General features: G+C 48.4%; 1 protein-coding gene across 1 annotated transcript in view; it reads right to left on the bottom strand.

Annotated features, from left to right (window-relative positions):
- The window catches only part of NCAN (neurocan), an 81,804-nt gene extending 63,002 nt beyond the window's left edge, over positions 1–18,802 (bottom strand). Inside the window, exons 1-3 of the mRNA XM_060233090.1 lie at positions 18,727–18,802; positions 2,377–2,778; positions 1,304–1,478 (exon numbers count right to left, since the gene is read on the bottom strand). Of these exons, the coding sequence (XP_060089073.1) occupies positions 1,304–1,478; positions 2,377–2,778; positions 18,727–18,799 (650 nt within the window). The 5' untranslated portion in view covers positions 18,800–18,802. The remainder of the gene's footprint in view (positions 1–1,303; positions 1,479–2,376; positions 2,779–18,726) is intronic.
- Positions 18,803–19,185: the final 383 nt, after the last annotated feature.

Raw genomic sequence — 19,185 nt, 5'->3', positions numbered from 1 at the left:
GAAAATGGCAGCCATGGAGCAAAGGTTTCAGACTTCCCAAACAGCTTGAGCACGGAACAGAGAGATCAGACATCTGGATATGCATGGTGAACCCAGGACGTTCAGTAAATATTTGACTTTTTCCAGAGTTGGGAAAGTCAGGGCTGACGACTGCAGAACAGAATACAGATGTTGCCAGCTGATCGTGCAATTCAAATCTGTTCAGGAAGAGCAATGGAAATGGGTCAAACGGTTCGTCTGATCACAGTCTACCAGTTCCAAAACAGGTAGATATCAGTGTTTCCCCAACTGTCATAAAATAGAGACTTGCTCTCCTCTAGGGTGTGATATAATTATTATCTGTCTGTCTGTCCGTATCTATGTACGTATGTATGTGTGTAGGGCTTTTTTTTGTAGCAGGAACTCCTTTGCATATTAGGCCATACACACTCTGATGTAGCCAATCTTCCGTGAGCTTACAGGACTCTTAGTACATGGCCTATTGTAAGATCCAGGAGGATTGGCTGCATCAGGCATGTGTGGCTTAATATGTAAAATTGTTTCTGCTACAAAAAAGTCCTTTATGTATGTATGTGTGTATGCATGCTCCTTCCCTAATAAAGGAACATAAGAACATAAGAGAAGCCATGTTAGATCAGGCCAATGACCCATCCAGTCCAACATTCTGTGTCACACAGCGGCCAAATATATATATATATATATATATATATATATATATATATATATATATATATATATATATATATATATATATATATATATATATATATATATATATATATATACACACACACACATTGTGGCTAATAGCCACTGATGGACCTCTGCTCCATATTTTTATCTAACCCCCTCTTGAAGGTGGCTATGCTTGTGGCCGCCACCACCTCCTGTGGCAGTGAATTCCACATGTTAATCACCCTTTGGGTGAAGAAGTACTTCCTTTTATCCGTTTTAACCTGTCTCCTCAGCAATTTCATCGAATGCCCATGAGTTCTTGCATTGTGAGAAAGGGAGAAAAGGACTCCTTTCTCTACTTTCTCCATCCCATGCATTATCTTGTAAACCTCTATCATATCTGTGTGATTTAGTTTGGTCCTATTTGGGTGGAGCTTTTCTTCCAGTTTCCAGTTTTGTATGTTAGCTGAAGTTGTTGGTTGCTCTCCTTGCAAATAAATGGTTGATGTTCTGAGCCAGCTTGTCTCTGCTGAATGGACCTGAGAACGGGTGCCTGAGCGAGTACTCTAACCTGGGAACCCACAGCCAAAGGGGGACATTACAAAGGTGTGTCCTTCTTCCCTCATACCTGACTGTGCGGTCAGCCAGCCAGCCGGCATCACAGTTGTCGTAGCCATCCTCAAACGCAGCTTGAAGTTGGGCTGGAGACGCGATGACGGCAGAGTTCTCCTGACAGGCTCGTTGCGCCTCTGAAAACGTCAGTGCATAGCGGTTGCTGGCAGCTCGGTAATGGAACACCACACCTGGGCGTGAAGGGGAGGAGTTGAAAGAGAGGGGGGCAGGTGAGTGAGGAAAAAGAGAAACACAGGAATTGGCGATGGGGTGTGTTCAAAGCCACAGCCAACGTTGTGGGATTGAGAGAGGAAGTGGCAAAATGTTCCATTTTCTCACAGGATTTTTTTGGGGGGGCGGGAAGGGATCACTAGCACAAAGAGATATTTATTTACTTCATTTCTACCCCACCTTTCGCAGCAATGGGGACCCAAATGGGCTTATATCATTCTCTTCTCCTCTGTTTTATCCTCACAACTCTGTGAGGTAGGTTAGGCTGAGAGAGTGTGACTGACCCAAGGTCACACAGAGAGCTTCCATGGCAGGAGTAGGGATTTGAACCTGGGCCCCCCCAGACACTAGCCCAGGGGTGGCCAAACTTGCTTAATGTAAGAGCCACATAGAATAAATGCCAGATGTTTGAGAGCCACAATACATGAATGTCAGATGTTTGAGAGCAACAGGACAGGAAGGAAGGAAGGCAAATAGATGGGAGGAGAGGTGGAAAGGAAGCAACTTTAAATGTATTCTCCAAGCCACTGGCTGGCTTGGCGAAGTGATTTAGAGAGACAAATGCCTCCTCCAAGCTGGCTGATGGGGTGATGGGGGCTTTGAGAGCCACGCAATATGTGGGAAAGAGCCACATGCGGCTTTTGCGCCACAGTTTGGCCACTCCTGTACTAGTCCAACACTCTTAACCACTGCACCACACTGATCATCTATGCAAGGCTGGAGAACAGCAACCCTTGACTGTGTTCGGGTGCATGTTTGGAAAGAGGGAGGAAACAGTGTCTCACTCTCGGCTTTCACCACACTATGCGCACTTCTGACTCCGGAAACTCTCAGCCCGAGAGAATAACAGCCTCTCACCTGTCACTTCCAGGGGTACCAGATCTTGCTCATCATGAATCCCGGCCACTATTTCGCAGCGGTAGAGGCCGGAATCACTGGCCCGGGCAGTCCAAAGCAGCAGCGTGGCATTGTAGCGGCGGTGGGGGTAGCCAGGCAGTGAGACCCTCCCTTCGTACCCCTTGGAGATCTTCACCACGTTATCCTTCGCCACCAGCACTGAGAGGTCCTCCGGCTGACCGGTGGCTGACTGCACCTTGCTCCACTTGATGCGGGGCGGGTCTGACGGCTCATTGGAGCCCTGGGAAGTGGAGGGCTGCAGCAGGAAGAGGCAGGGGAGAGCCACCGGCTCAGCCAAGCCCACCCGGAGGGGCTGATGGTGGACCTTGTTGATTTGGATCACCTTCCCGATCTCCTGGGAACCTGTGGACGAGAGATGAAGATGAAGGAGGGGGACAGGACCACACAAGCCTTCATATGCCTTGTCTGTTTCTCCTGCACAAAGGGTTGCCAACTCCAGGTTGGCAAATTCCTGGAGATTTGGGGTGGGGAGCCTAGGAAGGGCAAGTTTTGGGGAGGAGAAGTACCTCAGCGGGGGGTACAATACCATGGTGTGAAGAAGAGCTCGCCCTTCACTCGGAGTCTCAGAGCAGCTTACAATCTCCTTCCCTCCCTCTCCCCACAACAGACACCCTGTGAGGCAGGTGGGGCTGAGAGAGCTCTGAGAGAACTGCCCTTGAGAGAGCAGCTTTGAGAGAAAAGGGACTGAGCCAAGGTCATCCAGCTGGCTGCATGCGGAGGAGGAGTGGGGAATCAAACTCAGTTCTCCAGATTAGAGTCTACCACTTTTAACCACTTCACCAAAATGGCTCTCAAGGCAGCCATTTTCTCCCAGCTGTTTTCTAATGTCGTCGAGAAGGGAGAAATTGTTTTCATTGTGGTTGTTCATAACTGAAGAATGTCAGACATTTGAATGTCACGACTGGCTTAAAATTACATGTAGAACAAAACCAGAGTCCAGTGGCATCTAAGTCCAACAAAGTTTTATTCAAGGAATGAGCTTTCGTGTGTGTGCACACTTCCCCAGATACATTGCAATGAAAGTTAACCATTCATATATAGGGACAAATGCTTCTACACAGGGGGACAGCAAATTAGCTTTGTGCAGGGCTTTTCTTTGTAGAAAAAAGCCCAGCAGGAGCTCAATTGCATATTAGGCCACACTCCCTGACATCACCATAGTTTCACACCGGGCATTTTTGTAGAAAAAGCCCAGCAGGAACTCATTTGCATATTAGGCCACCCCCACCCACCCCATAAAGCCAGCTGTAATTGTGTTCTTGTGTGTTCCTGCTCAAAAAAGCCCTGGCGTTAAAGGTGCTAGTGGACTCTAATTTTATTCTGTTGCTTCGGACCAATACGGATGCCCACCTGGATTAATATTACATGTGTTTACTCAGAAGCAAAACTGTGGTGTTCAATGGGTCATATGCTCAAGAAAGCATTTGAACGAAATAATATAACAGAAAACAGAAGGCAATTTCTAAAAATAAAAACAGCTTTCCTTCATGGCTGCTGCAGTCCTCCGAGAGCCAGCAATGATACTCGGAAACATTTCTGCGGCAAGAACTGTGGGCATTTGACAGTTCCTCATACATTATCTTACATTCCACACAAGAGCCCTGCAAAGGAAGCCAGTCCTGTCATCCGCATATTGCAGAGGCAGAACAAAAGCTGAGAGGGAGGGCTTTTTTTTGTAGCAGGAATTCCTTTGCGTATTAGGCCACACACCCCTGATGTAGCCAATCCTCCAAGAGTTTACAGGGATCTTCATACAGCGTCTACTGTAAGTAGGCTTCCCAACCCTCCCGCCCTGGCAGGGGACCCCCGAATTTTCAGCTTCCTCCCCCGCTCTTAAAAAATCTGGGGGCGGGGGGAGAGAGAACATACCTGTAGGCATCATGCTGTTTTACAGCTTGGGATCCGTTTTTAAAATGTGTCCCTTTAAGGCTGCACAGGAAACAGGAACGGCCCCTCCCTTTCTTTTTCCTGTGCAGCCTTACTTTCATTTTCACAGCGAGCAAATTCTGCTGGAAGAAGACCAAGTACGGCAAGTATTTGTGTGTGTGTGAAAGAGAGGGAGGGGGCAGGGAGGGGGGATTCCCTGCTATGGAGGCCCTCCCCCCCTTTAGAAAGCGTGTGGGGGGGAGGGAAATGTCTACTAGGCACTCTGTTATTCCCTATGGAGAACGATTCCCATAGAGAATAATAGGGAATTGATCCATGGGTATTGGGGGCTCTGGGGGGGCTATTTTTTGAGGTAGAGGCACCAGATTTTTAGTATAGCAGCTAGTGCCTCTCCCCAAAATACCCCCCCCCCAAGTTTCAAAAATATTGGACCAGAGGGTCCAATTCTGTGAGCCCCAAAAGATGGTGCCCCTATCCTTAATTATTTCCTATGGGAGAAAGGCATTTAAAAAGGCGTGCTGTCCCTTTAAATGTGATGGCCAGAACTCCCTTGGAGTTCAATTATGCTTGTCACATCCTTGTTCCTGGCTCCACCCCCAATGTCTCCTGGCTCCACCCCCAAAGTCTCCTGGCTCTGCCCTCAAAGTTCCCAGAGTTTTCTTTAATTGGACTTGGCAACCCTAACTGTAAGCTCCAGGAGGATTGGCTACATCAGGGGTGCGTGGCCTAATATGCAAAGGAATTCCTGCTACAAAAAAAGCCCTAACTAAGGTCACAATGAGGGTTCACAGCAGAGACAGCATTCAAGCTGCCAAAAGGGGAGGGAGGCAGCAACAGGGTACAAAGATAACATCTTTCCCAAGGCCTCTGGGTTTTCTTTTTTCTTTTGCCCAGAGTGACATTTGAACCCAGAACTTGTCAAAACATGGCAATCAGCATCTGCACGCAGCTCAGCACGCTTGGGAAGCTGCTGGGTTCACCCCGAACCTGCAGCTGCAGAAGTTGTGCATCGGATCTCCCAGCCAAGATTTCCGTCGTAAAAGAAACCGCCTTCGCTGGCTTGTGCTACGGGGGCATTAATCACTGACGCGCTCACGCTGGGCTCCCAGCTCATTTTCCAGATTGATTTTTCGCCACAGCCAGCTGGACCCAATTAGAGGATGGGGCAGGGAGAGAAAACAAAGGGAAGCAGAGCCGATAGCCCCAGTATCCGTGTGACAAGGTGTGGGCATCGGCAGGACTCTGCTGTTCTTTTAAAGGTGACCCTCAGACCCTGGTGCCTCTGTGGCAAACTCCAGGCGGTGACTGCCTCTGCAGCCCACACATGATGCTCATATTCTGTGGGAGGAAGTTCCGTGAGGTTTCTCGGCACCTAAAAAACCAGCTGTGGAGGGTTCAAATGTTGCCTCTGTAGGTCTGTCCTGTAGGTACCAATGCCCTCATACACCCACACACATGATACTGGAAAAGCTGGCCATTTGTGATAGGGAAAGTACTCTTTAGACCAGGAGATACAATGCCCTCATACTCCCACACGCATGATCATAGAATCATAGAGTTGGATGGACCTCTACAGTCATCTAGCCCAACCCCCTGCACAATGCAGGGAACTCACAAACACCTCCTAAATTCACAGGATCTTCATTGCTGTCAGATGGCCAGCTAGCCTCTGTTTAAAAAAGGAGAGCCCACCACCTCCCGAGGAAGCCTGTTCCACTGAGGAACAGCTCTAAAGGTCAGAAAGTTCTTCCTAATGCAGAGCCAGAAACTCTCTTGATTTAATTTCAACCCATTGGTTCTGGTTCTACCTTCCGGGGCCACAGAAAACAATTTCACACCATCCTCTAGATGTAGGGTTGCCAAGTCCAACTCAGGAAATATCTGGGGACTTTGGGGGTGGAGCCAGGAGACTTTGGGGGTGGAGCCAGGAGACTTTTGTGATGCCATTTCCTGTGGCGTCATTTCCAGGTCAAAGGTCAAGTGATATCACTTCCACCCATTCCAATGATGTCACTTCCAGCACCAAAACCCCGCCTCCTCATGTGATGTTACTTTCTGGGCACTCTCCCAAACCTGCCTGTTCCTGTGAAGCAATGTCCATTTTTACAAAATTCAAACACTGTTATATATCACTTCCCACCCCCACCTTTCCCCCATTTTACATTACTTTTAGGCATGTAGGCCTCCTTCCAGTGCAAAAATAACCAGAAGCTTTAAGAAATATAAAGTGCTTTAATTTAAACATTTAACCATTACAAAAAAACCCCCCCACACACACACCAAGCAACCAGCATATGTCAAACAAGTGAATAAAACCAGAGAAACACATAATTTAAGAAACATAAAGTGCTTTAAACATTTAACAATTACAGCAACAAAAAACAATCAAACAGCACACATCAAACAAGAGAACCTTAAACACGTGAAGCCATTCCCAATCTGGTTAAGACTCAGTCACTGCTTTCTTCTCAGGTCACACACAATTGCAAGCTTAAGTAGCTCTTAGACAGACAGACACCAGTACTGACTAGCTTCTTTCAAAAACTTGAGAGTCAGCTTGGTGTAGTGGTGAAGTGTGCGGACTCTTATCTGGGAGAACCGGGTTTGATTCCCCGCTCCTCCACTTGCACCTGCTGGAATGGCCTTGGGTCAGCCATAGCTCTGGCAGAGGTTGTCCTCGAAAGGGCAGCTGCTGTGAGAGCCCTCGCCAGCCCCACCCACCTCACAGGGTGTCTGTTGTGGTGGGGGGAGGGCAGAAGAGAAAGGAGATTGTAAACCATTCTGAGACTCTCAGTGAAGGGCAGGATGTAAATCCAATCTTCTCCTCCATGGGTCTCTTCTCCATTTAATTTTTATACCAACCCTGTGGGGCAGATTAGGATGAGTGTGTGTGACTATCCAAGGTCACCCAAGCAAGCTTCCATGGCAGAGTGGAGATTTGAACCTGGATCCCACAGAACCTAGCTGGACAATCTAAGCATGACACAACACTGGTTTTAAATGTTTTGATGTTTCAGGGAGGAACACTAAAGATGCAAATAAAATCTAAATTGCTTGAGGAGTATTTAATTCTGAAATATAAGGCGATGGTTATCCAGATGGTTTGACCTGACCTGGCCTGTCTCTCTACTTTAGAATGCATGTGGATTGATGGTGACCACTCCCTGGAATGGGAAAGGCACACCCAATCTGTCTTTATTAAGACTAACCCTGGGAATCTCTAATATCTGGTTCTGAGACTGCATCCTGGTTTGTGACAAGATGCAAAAACTGGATGGCAGACCTGGCCTGCACCTCTCGGGCAGCAATCCTGTGCATGTGCAAACTAATTGGTATTGTATTTTTAAATGACACTTGAATGATGCATTTCTGTTAAAAAGACACACAGTGATGTATGTTGATAAAAAGTAGGAACAGGATCCATGCTCTGTTAAGCACATGTATTGCAAGACTCAAGGCAGATGGCAAATATTAAAACTACTGATCAGACAGCATAAGACATCTGACAATGCAATAGGACTGGGATTACAAAATTAGAAAATAATGCAAACAGAGACCTGTGTAAGACATGACACACTATAAACAGTGCAACAATGTAGGAGTCTAATAGCACCTTTAAGACCAACCAAGTTTTATTCAGAATGTAAGCTTTCATATGCAGGCATACTTCATCAGACAATGGAATGGGGTACAGTCTGATGAAGTGTGCCTGCATATGAAAGCTTACATTCTGAATAAAACTTGGTTGGTCTTAGAGGTACTACTAGACTCCTACGTTGTTCTATTGCTTCAGACCAACACGGCTGCCCATTTGAATCTATAAACAATGCAGAAAGAGAATCACTAAGGTAAAGTGGCGAAGTGTTACTACTTTGCCTTTGTAATCCACTTTCTGCATTGTTTAGACTAGAGGACAGTTCGAAGCTAGAGGACACGTATAAGGGTAAAAAGAGTTTTAGGTATTTAGCTGTGTTGGTCAGTCTGCAGTAGAAGAGCAAGATTTGAATCCAGAAAGACCTTAAAGACCAGCAAGATTTCCAAAGTGTAAATCAAAGCTCCCTTCGTCAGATACCTTTGCCAGATATGATGAATGCTGCACCAGACTACAATCTTCCCTGAGAACAATCTTCCCTGCGCGTTGCAAAAGAATTGGCAGAGAGAAATGAGAGGGCGTCAACAAAATCACGGCTGCGCAGCCACGCGCAACTAGATTGGGAGGGCTGTGGGTTAATTCCAGTCAGTCATCGGGTCATCGGTTGAGCGGACAGCTGCTCTCACATGTGCGCTCGTCCCATTCTGTGGCTCCCTTTTCCCCCTGCCTCCACCCTCCCGTTCTCTCATTTTACCTCAGAGGCGGAGCGGAGTGGGCGACGCTGCTGCGCTGCCGCCTCTTCTCCGCTTCACCATAGCTGCTCCTCCGAGATGGGCCACAGGAGGTGGTGGCAGCCACAAGCATAGCCACCTTCATATATATGTATATATATACCGTATGTATATATACACACACACACACACATATATAAATTTTTTGCCACTGTGTGACACAGAGTGTTGGACTGGATGGGCCATTGGCCTGATCTAACATGGCTTCTCTTATGTTCTTATGTGGTATCTAGGGCATTCTACCCCATTGAAGCCCCTCCCCAATCCATGCCCTCCTAGAGTTGCCAAGTCTCTCTGCTGCTGCAGCGGGGGACTTGTTCTCTGCTTGCGCTTCGCAAGGGGGGCACAATAACATCACCTGAAAGTGGCATCATGCCGGGAACAAGAAACCTGAAAGGTTAATACGTAATTAAAGGGCCAAACATTAAAAACAAACTGTAAAATAAATCATAAACCAACATGCATGTATTTATTGTAGAAAGCTTTAAGAGCCCCGTGGCGCAGAATGGTAAAGCTGCAGTACTGCAGTTGGAGCCCTCTGCTCACGACCTGAGTTCAATCCCAGCGGAAGCTGGCTCAGGTAGCCGGCTCCTGGTTGACTCAGCCTTCCATCCTTCCGAGGTCGGTAAAATGAGTCCCCAGCTTGCTGTGGGGGGGAAGCGTAGATGACTGGGGAAGGGAATGGCAAACCACCCGTAAAAAGTCTGCCGTGAAAACGTTGTGAAAGCAACGTCACCCCAGAGTCGAAAACGACTGGTACTTGCACAGGGGACTACCTTTATCTTTTTAAAACCATTTAAGGGTCCATCATAAGCCTCTATCCTATGTACAATCAAAAAACCACAATGGGAACCCACTCAACTTGACCTGATGTGTTTTGACCTAGACTGGTCTTCTTCAGAGGTCAGAAGGGTAAGTGCACATATCGGCTCATACTACAGAATAGAATAAAACAATAGACCAATGCTGGGCCACAAGGAAATTTAATGAAGTGACAAAGGCTTAAAGATATTCTTGAGGCCTCTTATTCTACAGCCTTATGGCTTAATCAAGGGCATACATATTGCATCCAGTGTCTTATTGTATGCCACATGGTCCAGAATTGATCAAGATAGGTATAAGGTCAGAGCCTATGTGCCAAGAGTTAAGTGTCTGAGAACATCATGCCAGGGATGCTCTAGGATTCACACTAAAACTCTATGGTACCATAGACATTTACCATGATTCCTAGAGGGTCACACTGGAAATGCTCTAGGATTTGCAGTAAAATGCTATGGTACCATAGAGTTTTTAATGAGAGTCCAAGAGCGTCCCCATTGTGATGACATCACTTCTGGGTGACATCATTGCCCTGGGATTGTGCGTGCCAATGGGGCTCTTTGGGGACAGGGATCCCCCCAGCAGCCTGTTCCCTGCCAGCGGGTTGGGGCCTTCCAGGGCGGTGGATTTCCGGCAGGAGCTTGGGAGCCCTATGCCCTTCTCAGGCTCCACCTCCCAAATATACATGTATTTCTAGGGTTGCCAGGTCTGTGTTGGACAATACCTGGAGACTTTGGGGGTGGATCTGGGAGAGGGTGGGATTTGGGGAGATAAGGGGAGGGGCCTCAGCACGGTACAAGGCCATAGAGTCTCCCCTTCCGAGCAGCCATTTTCTCTAGAGGAGCTGATCTCTACCAGCTGGCGATCAGGTGTAAAAGCAGGAGATCTCCAGGCCCTACCTGGAGGCTGGCAACCCTAGCCAGCCCTGAGTTGCTAACCCTAAAGAGAGTTTACTTTAGGGGCCAGACCTCAGTGGCGGAGGAGGCCCTGTTTGGCATGCTGCAGAGCTTGGGTTCAGTCTTCAGCATTTCCAATTCCAGCGTTTTGGGCTGCAGGGGTCGAGGAAGATCGTCTTCTGCTGGAGACCTCAAGGAAGGTCCACCAGTCTGAGCTGGCAATACTGGTTAGGAGAGACCTCTGACTAGGGTTGCCAAGTTCAATTCAATAGATATCTGGGGACTTTGGGGGTGGAGCCAGGAGACATTAGGGGTGGAGCCAGGAACAAGGGTGTGACAAGCAGAATTCAACTCCAAGGGAGTTCTGGCCATCACATTTAAAGGGACAGCACACCTTTTTCAATGCCTTCCTTCCGTAGGTAATAATGAAGGATAAGGGCACCTTCTTTTGGGGCTCATAGAATTGGACCCCCTGGTCCAATCGTTTTGAAATTTGGAGGGTATTTTGGGGAGAGGCACTAGATGGTCGACTGAAAATTTGGTGCCTCTACCTAAAAAAACAGCCCCCCCAGAGCCCCAGATACCCGCAGATGAATTCCCCATTATTTTCTATGGGAATAAATCTCCATAGGGAATAACAGAGTTCCCAGTAGACATTTCCCTTCCTTCCCCCCACTTTCTGACGACCCTGAAGCGGGCGGAGGGCCTCCAAACCGGGGGATCCCCTGCCCCCACCTGGGGATTGGCAACCCTATTTGGGAGTGAAGCCAGGAGACTTTGGGGTGGAGTCAGAAGACATTGGGGGTGGAGCCAGGAGCAAGGTTGTGACAAGCATACTTGAATTTCAAGGGGAGTTCTGGCTATCACATTTAAAGGGACCGCACATCTTTTAAATGCTTTCCCTCCATTGGAAATAATGAAGGAGAGGGGCACCTTCTTTGGGGGCTCATTGAATTGGACCCCCTGGTCAATCCTTTTGAAACTTGGAGGGTGTTTTGAGGAGAGGCTTCGGATGCCGTACTGCAAATTTGGTGCCTATACCTCAAAACACAGCCCCCTCAGATATCTAGCCACAGATTAATTTTCCATTATCCCCTATGGAAATCGGTCTCCATAGGGAACAATGGAGTGGCCTGCAAACATTTCCCTCCCCACCTCCACTTTCTGATGACCCTGAAGTGGGGGGGGGGAGGACCTCCAAACTGGGGAATCCCCTGCCCCCACCTGGGGATTGGCAATCCTACCTCTGACTAGGGTTACAACGTGCAGCACTCCCTTCAGTCATCATCTAGGGGTCTCTTGCAGGAGCCTGGCTCCAGGATGGCTTTGTTAACTGTCCCCAGGAGAAGGGCCTTCTCAGTCGTAGCCCCTCCCCTGTCATATGTACTCTCAGATGACACCTGTGCCCTGCTGGTTTAGTTTCTGCCGGGCATGCAAAGCTGATTTAAGTTGGCCTTTAGAAGGTTTCAGTTGCTTCAATAGCGGTTTGGCGATAGCCACATATTTTCATCTCTTAAAATACAGGTTTTCAAGAGAGCCGGTTTGGTGTAGCGGGTAAGTGCGCGGACTCTTATCTGGGAGAACTGGGTTTGATTCCCCATTTCACCACATGCAACGTCTGGAGTGACCTTGGATCAGCTGCAAGTTCTCTCAGAGCTGTTCTCTCAAGAGCATTTCTCTCAGAGCTCTCCCAGCCCCACCTATCTCACAAGGTGTCTGTTGTGCTGAGAGGAAGGGAAGGAGACCGTAAGCCGCTCTGAGATTCCAAGTGAAGGGTGGGATATAAATCCAACTCTCCTCCTCCATTTGTTATTTGTATGTTGTTTTATCTAATTGGTTTTTATGTCGACCCTTCGTGTGAGAAGCAAGTTTTTAAAAAATCTAATAAATAAGTAAAACAGGGTTGCCAGTGGGGGTGGGGGTGGGGGTATGGAGTTGCCACTTCCAGGTTGGGAAACTCCTGGAAATTTGGGGGTGGAGCAAGGGGAGAGCAGGGACCTCAGTGGGGCGTCAAGCCATCAAACCCTCCCTTCAAAACAGCCTATTGGGGGTGGGGGGTGGGATCTGATCTCCGTCATCTGGAGATCACTTTTGATCCCAGGAGATCTCCAGTCCTTTCCTGGAGGCTGGCAACCCTATTTACTGGGTGGATTTTGCACAGATAAAAATTTCAGCCGAGGAAAAGGATTGCATTTTAAGAAGGAGAAAATAATCCTTTTTGCACATTTTTAAAAAATAAAAAATGCCTTTTCTGACTACCGAAGGAAGAGAAACATCGATACAACTAATTATGCAAAGCCGTAAAGAGCAGTTATTCTGGCCATAAACAGCTCAGCGGCGCACGGAGCTGCTTCGGGGCTGCAGGCCTGGTGGGGAGGGAGAGAAGGAGGGAGAGAGCACAGCGGGTCTGATCAGGAAAGGGAGTTATGAGAGAGATAAAAGGATCATGGAGAGAAACAGGCGCTGAGGCTTATACGGGCCGGAGGGAGCTGTAAATAACGGCTTTCCCCCCCTTTTTTACCGAGATGCTAAGAACACTTGAGAAGGTGGAATGGCTTCCTTAGAGGCAAGAAGGAGGAAAACAACCATTACTTTAAAAAAAAAAAAACACCCACAAGAACATCAGAAGAGCCCAGCAGGATCAAATCAAAGGTCATCTTCCCCAGCATTATCATGGTGACAGAAAGTGGCGAGGAATCACAGCCAACTTATTGCTATGGTTTTTCAAGGCAAGAGACTGACAGAGGCAGTTTGCCATTTCCTGCCTCTGCGTCATGACCCTGGGCTTCCTTGGTGGTCTCCCGCCCAAGTACCAACCAAGGCCAACCCTGCTTCGCTTCTGAGATCTGAGGAGATCAGACGCATTCACAGACCTTTCATGACATCATATGAGATCAGGCTACCCAGGCCAAGAAGTTATGAGTGGTTTATAACAAGAGTGGCCAACCTTGCTTAATGTAAGGGTCACATAGAATAAACGTCAGATGTTTGAGAACCACAAGACAGAAGGAAGGAAGGAGGGCAGGCAGGCAGGCAGGCAGGCAGGAAGGAAGGCAGGCAGGAAGGAAGGAAGGAAGGAAGGAAGGAAGGAAGGAAGGAAGGAAGGAAGGAAGGAAGGGAGGGCGAGAGGGAGGGAGGGAGGGAGAGGTGGCAAGAAAGCTAACTTAAAATGCATTCTCCGAGTTGCTGGCTAGCTTGGCTTGGCAATTTAAAGAAACAAATGCCTTCTCCAAACTGGCTAAGAGGGTGGTGGGGGCTTTGAGAGCTACACAAACAATATGTGTGAACAGGGCTTTTTTTTGTAGCAGGAACTTCTTTGCCACACCCCTGAAGTGGCCAATCCTCCAAGAGCTTCCAGTAGGCCCTGTTCTAAGAGCCCTGTGACATTCATACTGCTTTCTCTTCCCCGGTGCTGAATTTCCCTCCATTCAATCCATGCTCTCGGTAAAGGCCAGTTTTGCACCAGTTATGAATAAATGGTGGTGTGGATAATAAACGAAAGCTCAGGGACACCAACCTCAAAAGGTTCTCAGTGGCAACAGTCAAGAGGAGGAAAGGTGCAAGTCTAAGAGGGCACCAATGCACAGAAATGATTCTAGAGCAGGAGCAACAAGAAGAAGAATTGGGTTTATCCCCAGCTCTTCACTACCTGAAGGAATCTCGGAACAGCTTCCAATCTCCTTCCCTTCCTCTCCCCACAACAGACACCCTGTGAGGTAGGCGGGACTGAGAGAGCTCTGAGAGAACTGTGGCTTGCCCCAGGTCACCCCAGCTGGCTGCATGTGGAGAAGTTGGGAAGCAAACCCGGTTTGCCAGCTTAGAGTCTGCTGCTCCTTATGAAGACACCAAACCACAGCACCAAACAAGAGAGCGGCAGGCATACAGGAGTTCTAAGCATCCAACCCCTTTGCGAGGATATCTGCAGAATCTCAGCATGATCTGTCCCTGCCTCGTCCTAGCTGGCTTTTCTGCTGTCGAGCAGTAGCTGGCTCACCAACACGCTCCACCCTTGGGGGAAGTTCCCCGCCGTGTCTCTGGATGAGTCACTTCAGACAGCAGCGGGTGTACAAATGCACCCCAGGTTTACCCCTGCGACGCTCTTTAAATAAAACGGAGAAGGGGAAAGGATTGGAGAATAAAGTTCGCTTCCAGTGTTCATTCCTATAAAAATGAAAAATATGTGGCACGCAGTAGCTGTTTTGGGGTAATGCTGTTCTAAAGAAATGGATTGAACCTAGCAACCATGGCTATTATTATCTTCATCACTACATAGCCCTAGGAATGGCGCTTTCCAGAACATAAGAGTGGTTTCAGCATTCCGTGGTTTCTGGGCTAGGAAGCTCCCTTTCAGGAGACTATTGCACGTCAGACATAGCTGCACAAAAGATCATTAAACTGGACACCACTGCCTTAGAAGCCTCTCGGTTGTTTTAAATAGCTACCCCTTCTTATTTTTCTCTTTCTCCCTGCCTCGGTTGCCACATTGCCTGATTTTCTTTCCTCCCTTCCTCTACCCACTCAACTTGTAGCACTGTGTTGGGGTTCAGATAAATATGGTTGCCAACCTCCCGTTGGACCCGGAGCTCTCCCACTATTATGATTGAACTCCAGACCAACAGTTCCCCTGGAGCATATGGTTACTTTAGAGCAGGGGTCCTCAAACTTTTTAAATAGGGGGGCAGTTCACTGTCCCTCAGACTGTTGGAGGGCCGGACTGCCGTTACTGTACAAGGCCGCAGGCCGTCAGTTTTCCGTCTTCTGCATCTCTCTCCCTTTCCCACACCACACACCCCCGCCTGGGAACTCACCTCACCTCGGTATCACCTCACACTCTGTCCCCGCCGCCTCAGCCCAGTGCCGGAAGTGTGCGTTGCTAACGCGAGTTTAGGTCGAACGTCACTTCCGCTCTGATTTTGCCATAACCCGGCGGGCCGCATAAACGTCCTCAGCGGGCCGCATCTGGCCCGCGGGCCATAGTTTGAGGACCCCTGCTTTAGAGGGTGGGCTCTATGCATTATACCCTGCTGAGGTCTCTCCCCTCCCCAAAAACCCCCCTCCCCACCCCCCCATCTCTCCAGGTATTTCCCAACCTAGAACTGGCAACCCTAGATCAATACTTGAAACATCTTCCCCTACCTCCTCCTTCTGTGTTTTTTGGGGGGGCAGAATCATGGAATCATAGAGTTGGAAGGCACCTCCAGGGTCATCTAGTCCAACCCTTTGCACAATGCAGGAAACTCACAAATACCTCCCCCTAAATTCACAGGGTCTTCATTGCTGTCAGATGGCCATCTAGCCTCTGTTTAAAAAACCCCAAGGAAGGAGAGCCCACCACCTCCTGAGGAAGCCTGTTCCACTGAGGAACCGCTCTAACGGTCAGGAAGTTCTTCCTAATGTTGAGCCGGAAACTCTTTTGATTTAATTTCAACCCACTGGTTCTGGTCTAACCTTCCGGGGCCACAGAAAACAATTCCACACCATCCTCCATATGACAGCCCTTCAAGTACTTGAAGATGGTGATCACATCACCTCTCAGCTGCCTCCTCTCCAGGCTAAACATCCCCAGCTCCTTCAACCTTTCCTCATAGGACTTGGTCTCCAGACCCCTCACCATCTTTGTCAGCCTCCTCTGGACCCGTTCCAGCTTGTCTGTATTCTTCTTAAAATGTAGTGCCCCAAACTGAACATTTTTGTATTTTTTTTATGTACAAGTGTGTGCCTGTGCATGTGAGTGTGCATGTGCGCACCTGGAAGTCATGGGGACTTCTGGTGACTGACCCCTACTGAGGGCATGGAGGATATTTAGGGAGGTGGCTGAATAAAGCCTGCCCCTGCCTTCCAGCTCTGGTATTCCAAGGAGGCCTCCCATCCAGGTACTTGCCAAAGTTGACCCTGTTTAGCTTCTGAGATCTGATGAGAACGGGCTTGCCCGGGCCATCCAGGTCAAGGCCCCCTTGTATGCTTTTTAATGTCCAGCCGAAGGAAGAATTCTGGAGAGCTCGACAGCTCACACTCAGTCTTTGCATTGCTGTGATCAGTACTTGGCTGTCGCCAGGGCTCGTTTTGTAGAAAAACAGCCTAACACATTAGCATTTGCCACCCCCCACCCCCAGCCAAAAGCTACCTGGTGCAAGAAAGGAGAGCCTTGGGCAAGCGAGGCCTGTTTGGGCTGGCAGGAAATCCAGCCATCCCAAGCAGGCCTCGCTTGCCTGGGGCTCTCCTGGGCCACCCCCCCTCCCAGCCAAAAGGCCAGCAAGCCACCCACCACCTAAAATCACATAAGAAATGGAGAAAGGGTGGTGTAGGCTTCTCCAGGGGTTAATGTGGGCTACTGGGGGTGTGGCAAAGCTCCTGGTGGCTGGCTGGCTGCCCGCTCTCCTAATCCAGAGATTGCTATGCAGCTGCACCTACTATTCAATGGACAAGGTAGGTAGGTGGGGAGAAGGAGGTGGGGGCTGTCAGAACGGTTCAGGAACTGTGCTCCTGCGAGCTCCTGCTGAATTCAAGGCTTGGCTGTCGGTATCAGCTTTGGAGCCCTGCGGCTACCTGCAACCTTAGACCCAAAAAGGAGGGAAGGAAATAGCTTGGTCCTTGACAATGGCATTCTCTGGGCATCGGATGTCTGAAGGGAAAAAGGGCACAAAGTGATGTGTGGCCAGACAGATGATCCCAGGCAGGTGCCCCCTCCCACCTTGGCTTCATCCTTTATTCATGCCCGGGTTCCTGTTACCATTCATAGTTAATGCGCCACCCACGGCTGGCAGCGTGAGGCCCACAGATCGCACGTGGCTCCCTCGTTTACAGCGCCAGTGGGGGGCAATTTTCCCCAGTTTCTTTCCAGGGATGGGTCTGCCCCAGCAATGAAACCAACCACAGGAAGCGAGGCACAAAGACAGGCGTTTTTCTATCACTGTGTGGATTTGCACTCGAGTTAAGCAAAAGAAAAAAGTGGAGGGGGGATGCAGAGAATCGCTCCGTCTCCCTTCGCATATTCCAGGCGTCCTTTTTTTTGGATCAACATAAAGGGCAGGTCTAGAAGTACGACAAGGGTGTTTGATACATCCATGAGGGCTAGAAAATTTCACAAAATCACGGTGGCTGCTCAGTTTTCTGAGATGCCAGATTCTGAGTCAGGTGTTATGAGCTGCAGCTCATAGCATAAGGTTGTCAGCTCTGAACTGGGAAATTCTGAAAATTTGGGGTTGGGGGTTGGGGAAAGGAGGGGCCTCAGCAGGCTATAATACCGTAGACTCCACCCTACAAAACAGCCATTTTCTCCAGGGGAAAACTGATCTCTGTAGTCTGAAGGCCAGTTATAATTCCAGGAGATCTCCAGGCAGCACCTGGAGGTTGGTAACTGTGCTCACAGGGCAGCTGAGGCTTCTGCAGGAAGATAAACCCTGCAGAGTTTTATCCCGTTTTGCAGTTTGCAGAGGCACAACTCCATTGAAAGATGGGTTTCGGGTCTGATATTCACAGGTTCACTGCCTCTGAGTGCGGAGGTTCCACTTAGCCATCATCGCTAGCCATGGTTGCCACCTCTGGGCTGGGAAACCTGGAGATTTTGAAGGTGGAGCCTAAGAAGTTTGGGGAAGGGCTTCAAATGGGTGTCATGCCAGAGAGAGCCACCTTCCAAAGTGGCCATTTTCTCCAGCTGAACTCACTTCTATTGATGCCTGGAGATCAGTTGAAGGCTCAAGAGATCTCCAGCCAGCATCTGGAAGTGAGCTTGGCACAGAGACATTTCGAATCTGACAAAGGGTAACCCCTAATGGAAGACTGTTGATCTCAGAAGCTCCAACTGAAACTATCTGCACAGCAATTGTGAAAGCTGGAGAGTGTCCTTAACATAGACTTGATGGAAATTCCGGGTATTCAATTATTGAATCAAAGGCTTTACCTAGTGTACTGCAGCCTGAAGAAGGCAAATGAAATGAATCATTACCTAGGCAATCCATTGCTGCCATTGCTGTATATCAACCTTCTATTGTAATTCTGCCAATTGTTGTTAAATTCTGGTATCAAATGTTTTTTTTGTTAATAATACTGAGATGAAATTGTTTGTTTCAAAATATAAAAAGACTTGTATTAACGATTGTTACTTCTATGCAGCTGTTTCTTTTGTTACAATACCCCTTTTCTGTATAGCCATATTGTTTTTTGTATAAAGCACCCGGAGGTTGGCAACCCTATTGATAGGACTCTTCTCCTTGAATTGGTCTAACTTTTTTAAACTAGCAGCCGGCGCACACCTAGTAGCAATGAGTTCCGTAAGATAAGTTCTCGGTATTGCCTCATCACTTACCCAGAACGGAGATGGGCAGGAGGAGACATCCGAGCAGGATCCAGCAGCCGACATCCCCCATTACATGGACCATCCTTGATCTAGAATTTCAAAAAAAAGGAAAGAAAAGAATCGTTTTTGATGGTAGAAATTACTCGCTTGCTCTATTGCTGCTGGTATTCTACTCACAGGAAGAGCCCAAATCTGCAGCCCGACTGCTATTCAGCTCTGAATAAGGTTGGAGATTTCAGATGTTCCAGTTGCTGGCGAAAGAATCAAAGCACCTGCTAATTTTCTAGCTTTTATGACCCCTGCTGGACCAAGCCAAAGGCTCCATCTGTCTCAAGGGCTCGGCACAGGTGCCAATGAAGGATTGTAGGCCTCCCCACCCCTCCATGTTATTGCTTCAAATTCATTTCTTGGGAACACTGATGCCTCTCCCCTAAGGTGCCAATTCCAGCTAGGGAAATTCCTGGAGAT

This window comes from Heteronotia binoei, chromosome 2 (genome assembly GCF_032191835.1).
Source record: "Heteronotia binoei isolate CCM8104 ecotype False Entrance Well chromosome 2, APGP_CSIRO_Hbin_v1, whole genome shotgun sequence".
Classification (NCBI taxonomy): domain Eukaryota; kingdom Metazoa; phylum Chordata; class Lepidosauria; order Squamata; family Gekkonidae; genus Heteronotia; species Heteronotia binoei.
Note: the sequence above shows the minus strand (reverse complement) of the source record. Positions and strands in the feature narration are given on the sequence as shown.